This window comes from Aquila chrysaetos, chromosome 12 (assembly GCF_900496995.4).
Source record: "Aquila chrysaetos chrysaetos chromosome 12, bAquChr1.4, whole genome shotgun sequence".
NCBI classification, from domain to species: Eukaryota; Metazoa; Chordata; class Aves; order Accipitriformes; family Accipitridae; genus Aquila; species Aquila chrysaetos.
In genome coordinates this window covers 38,636,238-38,648,981 of record NC_044015.1, presented here as the reverse complement: position 1 = coordinate 38,648,981, position 12,744 = coordinate 38,636,238, and the positions used below count along the sequence as shown (strand labels likewise).

Below are 12,744 nucleotides of genomic sequence, written 5' to 3'. Positions count from 1 at the left end.
GAAAAGCACTTGCTAAAAGGTAGCTTGCTCTTTGCAAAACTTCCCATGAGGCCTGAAAAAGCACCCTGAGCATGCACTTTACCAGACAGCTTTGCATATGAAATGCTGTTTGTTTCAAAAACAGTTGTATACTTTTACCAGGGGGGGTTATTTCAGTCAGTTGTCCCCTGATTACTGATCTGTGAGAAGCAAAAAAAGGAGTGACAGCTACCACAAAGATATAAGCATAACTATTAAAGTTCATGGGATTTTCGACATTCCCACTCCTTACCCTGAAACTTTAACCCTTGAGTGAATGCTGCCATATATATTTCCTTTGTTTGGCTGTCTGGTGGGCCACCTGGAAAGCATCAGCACTCTAAGAAGAAAACTGCTATTGTTTATTTGGAATTTCCTTTAAAAAAAAAAATCTTGCTGTCCATTACCACTTCCCAGAAAGGTATATTGTTCTATCACTACCCATATCAAACTCAAGTGCAGAGACATGTTTACAGTACGTGCAGCAGCTCAGATAGGCTGGGCTGTTGCAATCCTGTTGCAATCCTGTGCAGAAAACAGAATGTTAACGCTGGCATGCTGCTCCCACGCCCTCCCCTTTTCAGGCTTTACATTAACTCAGTGACACCCTGCTAGGCACAAGGTTTATTTACACAACACAAAGTCTTGAGACCAGCCTTTGTTGAACTGCAACGTTGACAAGGCTTAGGAAGCGCTACCGACTATAGTAAAGGTGTATTAAGAATCAACTGAGGACCACATATGAATGAAATGTTTTGAAACTCACTTGATGGAGTTTCCAGCTGCAGCGCAATTCTCTTTTCGCCAGAAGCTGTTGGGACAAACTAGCAAAGCTCCTGGCTTTCACGGAGACCAGTGAATTGCACTAACACAGTGGTTCCACAAGGACTTTAGTCTGGGATCCGCTGGTGACACCCTGAAAAGCAGCAAATGCCTCTCTCCATTGAGAAACCATTGAGGTTTTTTGCTGGGATAGATTTGAACGGGATGTATTTCCCAACACACTTCACCTCACGGCTGTGTCAGCGCAAGGGAGGGGACAGCGTGGGAGCAGGAAGAGGGCAGGACTGCCTCTTTTGTCAGCAGTGCGGGCCGAAAGCACTTGGGGAACCGACGACGTAGTAAATTGTGCTGATTTACATCTGCTAAAAAGCCCTCCTTAGTTTTCCTGAAAAATGATTGCTATATGTATAGCATTTTAAAACTTAACATATGTGTAAAAACAGGCAAGAAAGCTTAGGTGCAGATTTATTGGGTGGAAGTGTCCAAGGGGGCTGTAAGCTTCATCTCCCCAGGACTAGCAATACCCACTCCTGTGAGGAGGGAGTGGTTGTTGCACTCACCCTCTCCCCCAAGGGGTGTATAATGCAGAAGAGTTCCTGTGTTTCACGTGATCATCTTCTTGTCAAAGTTTTGGACTAAGTATCATGGCTTTTTCTTTAAAGAAACTATCTGCGTGAATCTGGAGAAGCTGACATGTAATACTTCCTCCTACACAGCATTTTTGACATTAACAACTCCAAATCATTGTCAGAGCCTCTCGCAGCAGAGACTCTAAATGTAAAGAAAAAAAAAAAACACCACCCCTCCAAATAAGCAGGCCCATAGCAACTGGAAGATATTTGGTCAAAATGTCAGAGAGTGACCAGAGAGTGAAAATGGCATAAATCTAAGCGTCAGTATGTGCTCTACACGGTCCTGGGTCAGATTCAAAATGCATTACAAGGCTGATGAACCAATAAAAATGTCAATGGTTGATATCCTAAAAGCATATGGGGCCAGTAACAAATATTTCATACCAATAAGTTAATCCTAGATCTTCTTCCAGATGAAATTCCATTCCTTTTCTGTACCTTTTTCCTTAATGCATTTTTTAAAATAAAAATAGTTCATACCACTTGTACTGCATTTATTCCCCACAGATCTGCATGCTTTACTAGAACTTCAGTCTCATTATGCCCATTTTACAGGCAGGGAAACTGAGCCACAGAGACGCAAAAAGTGATTAAGGGTCATTCAGCAGGGAGGCAAAACCAGGGAAGACTGCAGTTCTATCCCATTTGAGTTTATTCTCTTCTCCTGTTTTTCTTTACTGGTATACAGAAAATAAGATTACTTCTCATTAAACTCACGAGGTTACATTAAAGAGGCGAACAAATTTTTGCTTCACTTTGTAAATTCTCTTGGTTGTCTTGAAGGGATATATATTCCCCACCAGTACTGCTACAGGGTTAGGTAAACACTTTGCAGACCAATAACATGAATGTGAAATATACCACTGTTCTTATTAGTATTTATGTAATAATCTAGGGCTGAAATTGGCTATCATTGAATTGACCTCAGCTCTTTGACATAAATGCCTATTTGAAGCACCTGGCAATAGCCCGTAAGCATCCACACCCAGAACTGCTTTGTCCGGGCTTGCAGTTTTGCCAGCCACACACCTTTTCCTATACCGACTGTAAGGAACGCAATAACTGGAAAACATCAGCACAAAACATGCTTATATAGAACAAGGCTACGTTGTACCATTAGGTCTTACAACACACGTGCTTAACCTCTCTCACATGACTTACCTGAATCCACAGCCCATTCTTAGCTGAACAGAAGCCTCTGCAAATATGTGCACAGTGCAGCTGGTACCCAGATCTCTAAATACCATACAGCCATTTTTGGAATGTCTTTCTAGTTGGGCTCCCTAAAAAAAAAAAAAAAAAAAAAAAAAAAAAAAAAAAAGAATTAAAATTTAAAAAAATCTGAATTTCAATTAGCAGCCATCACAGCCCTTAGGCCTTTGCTTTATTATTGTCCTTTTATCCTAAAAATTTTCCTTGATCTCATGAACTTGTTTCTAATATATTCAAGTGTTATGGGTTTTTATATGTTTCATATGTTCACAACAGACTGTGTAAACAGTCCTGTGAGTTGACCAACACGTCTGCCAAATGCACTGCCGGCTGTTCATATGCAGTACTTCCTCTAGCGCACATGTGAACAGAGCTCCTGAACTCACTGTAAAAAACCAAGGTCTCGGGTAGGGATCAATACTGACTCTGGACTAAATTTTCCATCTCTGCTTCCTTCTGAAACAAGGGAACATATAGACGCTGCAGTGTTAGCAACTGCATACAATTTTTACCGAAGAAAAGAGGAAAGAACAGCAATTTTGAGGGTTTCGAGTATCCTGGTTCTTCCCCTATGGAAGTCCTAAGGGGCTGCTGTGGACAAGACCAGGACATTGCCATCCCATGAGGGGACAGGGCTGCCCGGACCAGTGGGAGCAGCTACGCAGTCGCTGTGTGATACGTCAGCTGTGATCAGAGATCAGGTTGTTTAATCAGATGGGATCAAGGAAGAGTAGCAGTTTAGTAGCATCTTCTTCAAAACTGAGGTCTTTAACTCTGCTTGTGCTTTCAGGTATTGTCCTACCCAGGCCGTGCCCTTTCCTCCCTACAATGCCTTCCTTGGCTATTTGGCAACCCTAACTGCTCCCACACCGTGACTCCAACACAAATGACTGTCATCCAGAGTGAATGTTTCCATTTGAATTACATGAGCAGGCACTCTGTAAACTTCCCCACAGGTTCCGCCACTATAATCCCTGGGAAGAAGCAACCTGCAGGACCTACTTTCACTGTTCAATGCTTTCTCTGTTTATTGCTACTACCGTCAGAAACATTACTCGAATTCAGACAGGTGTCCTTACATCTGTCAGCCACCAGCCACTGGTGACATTCAGTGACAGAAACTCACTGTCCATGTCCAAGCCTGAACCCACAGCATAGGGAAGGAAAGCTTGATTGCTCACTGGAAATCCCCAAGCTCTATGGTGCTTTACATTAGGCATTTTTGGTCTCATGCAGACTCGCTTCCTTTCCTTCTCCTGTTGCAAGCACTGCTTTATCCCAGGTTGCCAGGAGCCTACTGTTCGAACAGCTGCTAAGACAGAGTGAGGTGTCCGCTTTGACAGGATGCCAGATTGTTTATTAATTGAAAATCCAGGCATTTTGTATCCATTCTGAGACCCTAATCAAAGCTGATTTTACCAAGGGCTCTGAATGGTTAAATCCAGTTACTCTGAGGCTTTCAGTCACAACTGGCAACCATAAATCAATGCATTTTGTTGCTACTGCTTACTTTAATACGCGTTTATTGAAACACCGAAATGCCAGAAAACTAACTTCAGTTCTCCACAGTGGAAACCGCACCTCAGTAATACCTGAACAAATGCACACTTCCAGTGGGATCTTTGTCCCAAAACACAGTAAATATCTTTTCAAAGGTGTTCGTCTGCCTCCCCACCACTCAGCATTAGTATGCTTCTATTTGTATGGTAAATTTTTTCATGCTGCCAGCTCACAATGCTGAGCACAGCCGTCTGCTTCCCATATGCCACACGTCCTCCAGTGCCTCCTCTACTGCTTACCTTCGCTCTTTGAGCTCCCACTGAGGATCAGCTGCTATTCTGCCAGCCTTCTTTGTGTGTAGAGGATTTTTCCGACGGTCAGCTCCACAGGACAGGAACTTTGCCCGATTCTCTATTTCTCGGAGCACTGGCTATGCTATGGTATAGAAATAATGAACACAGAGGCATTAATGGTGTGACATATAGATCTGTAACATCCTAAAAAGCATGGGGAACAAGGCCCCAGGGCTCCTTTCAGACTCATCTCTAGACAATGTAGTTAACTTCTATTTGGTCAGTTTTTTGATGAAAAATTATAAAATACATACAGTTGTTTGAATAAAAAATTATATAGTTCATTACTTATTTGAACATATATTTCTAAACACTTGTGGTGACCACTGAAATCCTCTATAAAGCTAGCTGGGAACAGGAAAAATAGTAGTGAGAAATCAAGTGTAACTAAATATTGGGTAAAGAGAAGATCATCCTATCCACTTTAGAGACAATCATATCAAATCTTTCATTCATATGTGGCTGCACATAAACATCCAGGGTTTGAATTGCTCAGGCAGCATTCTTAAGAAAATGGAAAATGTTTTTAGTGGTTCCTCCCTTACTTCTGCAGTTTTTCTCTGTGTTTACAGCCAGTGTTGCTGTCCTGCCCCAGAGGTAACCCAACAGGTCTTGCAAAGTCTCCTAACTTTGCCCCACCTCCATCATTCACAATCTTGTCTCTCTAACCTACTCATTTTCCTCCATTCCACAAACTATTAGTTTCAAAGAAATTCAGAGATTAATTAAAATGATTGGTGGGATGAGTAGGTGAGGGGGACAGGCTAAAGGGCTTGACAAGAAGAAAGATGAAAAGGACTAAACGCGTATAGCTTGGTTATGCGATGACTAATTGAGGGTGGAGGAGATGGACACGATATTCATTTACAAGTGCCTATAGTTCTGAGGAGCATTTTTCATGTGCAAAGTGAAGACTAGCTCAAGACTAGCTTTTGGTCTTCTTGTACAGATCTGGTTCCAGGGTCCTTCACTTCAAGCTGTGAGCCCCACTCTTCTCCCAGCCTGTGCATTCCCACTCCTCCCTTGTATCCTCAAATACTGATTTTTTTTTTTTTTTTACCTTTTTTTTTTTTTTAAATTTCAGCTCAGCTTTCAGCCAGATTCAGTTCCTGGATCTCTACCTGGCCACATGAGCTCTAGTGGGAGCAAAGAGCAAAAGGAGAGGCCATGGAAGCTGGGGGTGGATGAGGTGGCACCTCTTTGCCACACCTCTGCTGCGCTGCAGACTTAGGTGGACTTGAACCAACTATGAAAACACACCTTGAGGAACGGGGGAGGAAGTGGGAGCAGGAGCACCTGTGAGTTATTTTACTTCCACTTAGCCTAAGGAAACTCTGTTCCTTGTGCCCTCTCACCCCCAGCTTCTTTTACTGTGCTCTGATGTAGTAAATAAAAGAAAAATACTTGCTCCTTCTGACTCTTCAAACTCTTGTCTCCCTCACTTGGGGAAACCCACTCCATAGTAATTCCTTAAGCAAGTGAAATGCAGTATGAGAAGATCCAGTAATTCCCACTCTTATTCACTTCATGCAGAGGTGAAGCAGGATATCACCATTTGAAAGCATGAAGTGAGAAGAAAAAAAAAAAAATCTGTACAATAAAAGTAATTATATAATAAAATATTGTGGAAACATCTCTGATGAGGGGTAAAAGCAAGATGGTGTAATATATATAAGTTTAAAGAAAAAGAAAACTGTATGGAAACAAGCATTTTCTTTCTGTGAGCACTGTTGCCAATATAAAAGAGCAGAAACTGTCATTTATCCTTTTTTCTTTTTTTTTTTTTTTTTCCCCCAAATGGTCTAGAAATAAGCCAAAAGCATTTGTGATACAGGAGTGAAACAAAACAACAAACCCATTTATTCCTGGACACCAAATATAATTTAGATGGATGTGGTATGTATAAGAAATTTTAATTTGGCCCTGAAAAGCCATTTAATTATTCAGATTATCTGATTGCCTCAGTCAGTCTTGTATTGATTGGAGAACTTTATAAATCAAAATCTGCATTACTGCTGCTCAAAGCATCTGCCTCTCACAGCAACAGAGATGTATAGTTCATTTCCAATCCCTACCCACAAGTTAGTTTATTGAGACATGTAAATGGCTATGGTTTATAAATGGGTCGGTAAGTGTTCTTTCATACTACTAAAGGAATATTTACTTAAGGACATCAGGAAAGGCGGGGGGGAAGGGGGGAAGCCCTAAAGTAATAGCTGTTTAATAAATCAGGGCATAGTCACCAAAATTCCCAGCTCCTTGGCTAACGGCCACGAAGGATCACTGTCTCTCTATTCACGGGGCCCGCTTCTGATCTGTGGCACTCCATGAGTCTCGGGTGGTGAACTCGGGGCACTCGGCTGAAATCTAAGCTGAGACCTCCGTAAGCACCCGCTCACCAGTCGGTCCCGAATTAGGTAGAAAATCCCCTTGGAGCAGCAAAGAGCATTTGTCTTTGATTTCAGAGCGCTCCTGCTATGCACAACCTTTATGACCAGCTTGACTGTCTCTTGCCAGCCTCGACCAAATAACCTCTAAGTGAGTAGCAATTAAGATAATGAGTGGACTGATGGGTGTCCCCCATAGCTACAGGCCTCAGTAGCAACACGTCTCTGGCAAACTGGAATGTCTAGTCCTGAAACTCCACCTCTGTAAAAGGAAGGAAGTAGAAAACTAAAATGGGTGGAGGGTTAAAAAAAAAAAAAAAAAAAAAAAGAAATTAAATGACTTTAAATGAATCCCTCCAGCCCAATCCAACACTCACTGAAGCTAATGAAAAACTTGCATTGATATCAGTGGGGCTGAACTGGACAGACTGTAAAGGCACAGTTTTCCAGGTTATACAAATATGTATTAAATAGAGTGGTTAAAGCTACATGTTCCTTGTAGTCTGAACTTGGCTTTCTAGGACGAAAGAAACATGCAGAAAAAACCCCAAAAGATAAATCAAAACAGCAAAACTAACCAATATGTCAACAATTAATCAGAACAAACTTAATTAGTATTATTTGTCTATACAGAAAACTGACTAAAGCAAATTATTTGCGTGGCTTCCTATGTAACCAGAAAAAAAGCCCCTTTTAGCTTAATCTTAAGATAATTCTTATCTCGCAATAAAAACCTCCACACAGCAAACTACTTAAAATTCACGTCTTGCATTTCTCCAGAATTTCTTCCTTGCATAGACAAGCCCTTTATAAACATCAAAACTGCACGCTGACATGACAGAGACAGATCGTTTATGGACTATCTGGGGGGAGTCTGAACGCAGCAAGCACCGCCACATCAGGTCCGACTAGATACCCTATCTCTGACAGGAGCCAGGAGTGGATACCTGGAGAAGGACACAAAACCAGGGCACGCACACAGCAGTTTTGCCTCGGGGTGCTCTCCCAGGCACAAGCCATTTGCAGCTTTGGGATTTCCAGAGCCAGAGACTCACTGCCTTCGATAGCCCTTAAGTGATCTCTCTTCTGTGAGTTCATCTAGTCACTTTAAAACCCCTCAGTTCACACGGCACTCTTGCCAAGGAGTTCCACAGCTTAACTACAACTCTGTGAAGATGTTTCTCTGGTTTATTCTGAACCTGCCAGTTTCATTTAATGCCCCTTGGCTCTTGCGCCAGAAGAGTCAGTCGCTGGCCTCTATTTATCTTATACGTAAAGATTAAAAAGGAGTTAAACAACTGCTTCTAGCATTCACTGCATTAATGAATTTCAGAGATTTTCTTATGCCTATGCAATAACTTACTGCTGTTTGGCTTAACTATTTGCAGCTGAAGCTACAGCAGCAGTTGAGTAGTTTGAGTTACCTGCAGACAGATGCTGCCTACGTGAAGGTTGTGTGTATACCAACAGCACACAGTGACCCCCCACTTCCCGGCCAAAACTTCGTATTTTGTGCCACGGATTGTTAACACAAACGTACAAAGAAGTGCATGAATTATTTGCATAATTCCAGTTAGCATACAAAGCGACACCAGTGCCCTCCACGTGGTCAAATGAAGTCAGGTGGGAACACCAGGGGAAAACGGAGAAGGAAAAAAAAAAAAAAATCAACAACTTCAAACAAGGGAGCTAGACCTTCACTTTTCTTTCACAGCTGCTTGTGTTTCTGTTTGCTTCATTGTTGCTTCCTATACTGTAACTGGTAATTATGTCATTATGTCTAGGAAAAAATAGCACTGGAGAATCTGAAAGTGTATTTTCAAACCTAGACATACGTTTGTCACCTTCACGTATCGCAAAAAGTGATTGAACCCGATAGACCGAGTTCTTCACTGACATAAAAAGCCAGACCACCCTACAGGTAACAGCTTTGTGTGGCAAGCATAAGGAGCACTTGTTGCACTGTTGGCAACATGATAACAACAGTACACCCCTTCAGTCCCTGTCCTACCCCATATTGTCACCGCCTGTCCTTAGATAGCTGCTGCGCTGTATTCCAGAGGCAGCTGCCTGTCAGCGGTCACGAATTCACACCTCCCAGCGAGAAGGGTGTGTGCGGGGCAAGGTGAGGAGGGGGAAGGTAAGAAAAATGAATCCAGGCAGTAGGGCATACCCTTTTACTAGGGCTATGCACTGTACCGATGCGTGCCACGCTCCGCATAGAGCGGTTAGAGCGAACCAGAGATCACCCATCTGTTGCTCCGAGGTGAACGTGCCAGCACAGACTTTTCTCCTCGACTAGGATCCTTCGGCTCCAGCCTTTATTTTCCCTCCCGACTAACCTGTACTTCCACAGTAATACCAGGGCACTCTTTCTAAAATTAGGCCGTCGCTGTCCCCTCCCCTTGGAGGACGAGTTTGGAGAAACCCATCTGGACGCAGGCTTTTTCCTGTCAGGTTTTATCCCCCCTCCTCCCCCCCTCCCCCGTTATCCTGGCACGTTTTTGAGACCGGGACCTGACATCCGCGATCACTTCAACGGCAGAGCCGTGCCCTCGCCTACACCCCCGCGGCGATCAGGCGGTATCGGACGAAACCCGCACCACCCGCGGGGCGGCCCACGGGCCCCCCCCCCCCGGTTCCCTCAGCACCCCCCGGCCGGAGGGCGGCTCTGGGAGCCGGGACGCCCTTCACCGCACGGCGGGGGCTCCCCCGAGAGCCGCCGCCGCTGCTGCCGCCGCCGGCCCCGTCTCCAAGGCGGCCGCAGGGCGAGGCCTCGGCCGCCGCCAGCCCCAGGCACGCCCGGCCGGCGGGGAGAGGCCGGGCCGGGCCGTGAGGCGCTGGGCCCCTCGGCGGGGCGGGCGCGTCCTCGGCGGGGAGCGCGGCGGGCGCGTGGGCGGGGGCCGCCCCGCGGCGGTTGAGTGCCCGCCCTGGACCTCGCGCGCGGCCGCCGCGGCCAAAGCACCACCCACCTCCCCCCCGCCCCCCCGGCCCTGCCTGGAAGCCGCACGGGCGGCGGGACGGCGGCGAGGAGGGGAAATCACGTGAGGCCTCCCCCGAAGCGCCACCTGAAGGGCCGTACCACCGGCGGAAGGAGGAGGGGGGGGGGAAGGACGGGGACGACGACACACATACACACACACCCCACGGGTCGAAACCCGCCGCGGGGACCGGCCGACAAATAAACAAACGGACGCGAAAACAAACAGGGAGAGGCGACGGTTTGCGGGCGACGGCCGCAGCGGCCCAAGGGAGGGAGGGAGGGAGGGAGGGGGGCGGGCTGAGCGGCGGCGCCCCCGCCCCCTCCGGCGGGCGGTTGGTACGTGGCCGTTAAGGAGGCGCCGCCGGCGGCCAACCCCGCTCGCGCTCTGGACGCGGTAACCAGATATTCAAAAACAATACGTCAGCCCACAATGCCCCGAGCCGCCGCCAGCATTACCTCATCCCACAAGGCCCCGCGCCGGCGCTGAGAAGCTTCTAGGGGCGGGGTGGCCATGGCGACCGGCTGATATGCACCGGGCCGGGCCAGCGGCCCGCCTCCCCCGGGAGAGGCGGCGGCAGCCAATGGGGAGCCCGCGGGGTGACATCATGGGCTATTTTTAGCGGGCTCCCGGTCGCTGATAAGTGAAGGGCTCCACGCCGGGAGCGGGCTCAGAGCGCGGGGCGGGCGGGAGAGAGAGAAAGAGAGAGAGCGCGCGGGCAGGCGGCGGCAGCAGCAGCAGCGCGACTCCGGCCGCCGGGTGGAGGCGAGCGGAGCAGGCACAGCGCGGCAGCAGCAGCGCGGAGCCGGGGAGGGCGCGCAGGAAGGCGGGGAAAGTACTCGCGGCAACTTGCGGCGGCGGCGGCAGCAGCGTCCCGGCCCCGCGGCAGGACAAGAAGGAGGAGGAGGAGGAGGAGGAGGGCGGCGAGGCGCCCCGCCGAAGCCCCGCGCCGCCCCGCCAGGCCAGGCGGACTCTCAGCGCGGCGGCGGCAGGGACCGCGGGCCCGGCCCGCGCCGGGAGGACCCTCCGCGCCCCGGCGAGAAGTAAGGCTCTGCTTTCTCCTTCCCCTCTCTCTCCCTGCGCGGCCGGGAGGGTTGGGGTGGCCGCGCGGAGCGGGGCGCAAGCGGCGGCCGGGCAGCTTCTCCGCGCTGCCGCAGCTCCCGGCGCCACTCCGCGGACTCTGTTCTATGAGTGCAAAGATGGAGCCTACTTTCTACGAGGATGCCCTGAACGCCAGCTTCGTGCCGCCGGAGAGCGGCGGGTATGGATATAATAACGCCAAAGTGCTGAAGCAGAACATGACGCTGAACCTGTCCGACCCATCCAGCAACCTGAAGCCGCACCTGAGGAACAAGAACGCCGACATCCTCACCTCCCCCGACGTGGGACTCCTGAAACTGGCCTCGCCTGAACTGGAGCGGCTCATCATCCAGTCCAGCAACGGGTTAATCACCACCACGCCGACCCCGACGCAGTTCCTCTGCCCCAAAAACGTTACCGACGAGCAAGAGGGGTTCGCGGAAGGCTTTGTCAGAGCCCTGGCGGAACTGCACAACCAGAACACCATGCCCAGCGTTACCTCCGCCGCTCAACCTGTTAACAGCGGCATGGCACCTGTGTCCTCCATGGCCGGCAACAGCAGCTTCAACACGAATTTGCACAGCGAGCCCCCGGTGTACGCCAACCTCAGCAACTTCAACCCCAACGCGCTCAACTCCGCACCCAGCTACAATGCGAACAACATGGGCTACGCGCCTCAGCATCACATAAACCCCCAGATGCCCGTGCAGCATCCCAGGCTTCAGGCTCTGAAAGAAGAGCCTCAGACTGTACCTGAAATGCCAGGGGAAACCCCTCCCCTGTCCCCCATCGACATGGAGTCGCAGGAGAGAATCAAAGCCGAGAGAAAACGCATGAGAAACAGAATTGCGGCATCCAAATGCCGGAAAAGGAAGTTGGAAAGGATTGCCAGGTTGGAAGAAAAAGTGAAAACTTTGAAAGCCCAGAACTCAGAGCTGGCATCCACTGCCAACATGCTCAGAGAACAGGTTGCACAGCTTAAGCAGAAGGTCATGAACCATGTCAACAGCGGGTGCCAGCTAATGCTAACACAACAGTTGCAAACGTTTTGAAGAGACTGTCTTAAACGAGAACTGTGATATTGTGGTATAACTAAAACAACAAACCAAAAGTGGCAGATGCGTAAAGCTAATGGTAAAAGCTGAAAGGCTGAGTCCTGCCTGTGCTCTGCAAAGCGCATGTGTGGAAAGACTGGCAAGCCTTCAGCTTGAGTTAGTAGTGAAGCAGCCAGCACTGCTCCGAGAAGTGCTGTTCCTGCTCAGATGAGATGTCAGATCTTCGTTTAACATTGACCAAGACCTGCATGGACCTAACATTCGATGATCATTCAGTATTAAAGGTTAAACTGCAATAGAAACTGTAGATTGCTTTATGTAGTATTACTTAAGAAAAAAAAAAAAGTGGGAGGGAGGTTTGTGGGAGGCTGATAAACAAAAAAGAACTATTCTGCCTGCCTTCAAGTAAATTGTGTATGTACATATCTTTTTTTATTTTATTTTATGAAAGTTGATTAATGTCAATAAACTACTTCATGACTTTGTAAGTTATTTTTATGTTGTTTATTTGGGCGCTGCCCAGTATTGTTTGTAAATAAGAGGCTTTTTTTTAGCACTCTGAGTTTACCATTTGTAATAAAGTATAATTTTTTAATGTTTCTGTTTCTGGAAAAAATCTAGAAGGTTCTATTATATTTAAGAAAAATAAAATAATTAAAATGCATTTCCCCCTCACACTTTTTTTTGCTAGTACCTGAGCTGGGAAAATGCCCTTTATGCTGAACTCTAAAGGGTAGCTATTA

The 12,744-nt window shown here is 47.5% G+C and overlaps 2 protein-coding genes across 2 annotated transcripts in view; one reads left to right on the top strand and one right to left on the bottom strand.

Annotated features, from left to right (window-relative positions):
• FGGY (FGGY carbohydrate kinase domain containing) overlaps positions 1–10,501 on the bottom strand; it is a 301,140-nt gene extending 290,639 nt beyond the window's left edge. The window contains exons 1-3 of the mRNA XM_041127624.1: positions 10,325–10,501; positions 4,445–4,580; positions 2,595–2,716 (exon numbers count right to left, since the gene is read on the bottom strand). The gene's annotated coding sequence lies outside the window, so the exon portion shown is untranslated. The remainder of the gene's footprint in view (positions 1–2,594; positions 2,717–4,444; positions 4,581–10,324) is intronic.
• Positions 10,502–10,524: 23 nt separating this feature from the next.
• JUN (Jun proto-oncogene, AP-1 transcription factor subunit) lies at positions 10,525–12,489 on the top strand. The gene has a single exon (XM_030031908.2). It carries the CDS (start codon positions 11,054–11,056, stop codon positions 11,996–11,998), a length of 945 nt encoding a protein of 314 aa, XP_029887768.1. The 5' UTR covers positions 10,525–11,053; the 3' UTR covers positions 11,999–12,489.
• Positions 12,490–12,744: the final 255 nt, after the last annotated feature.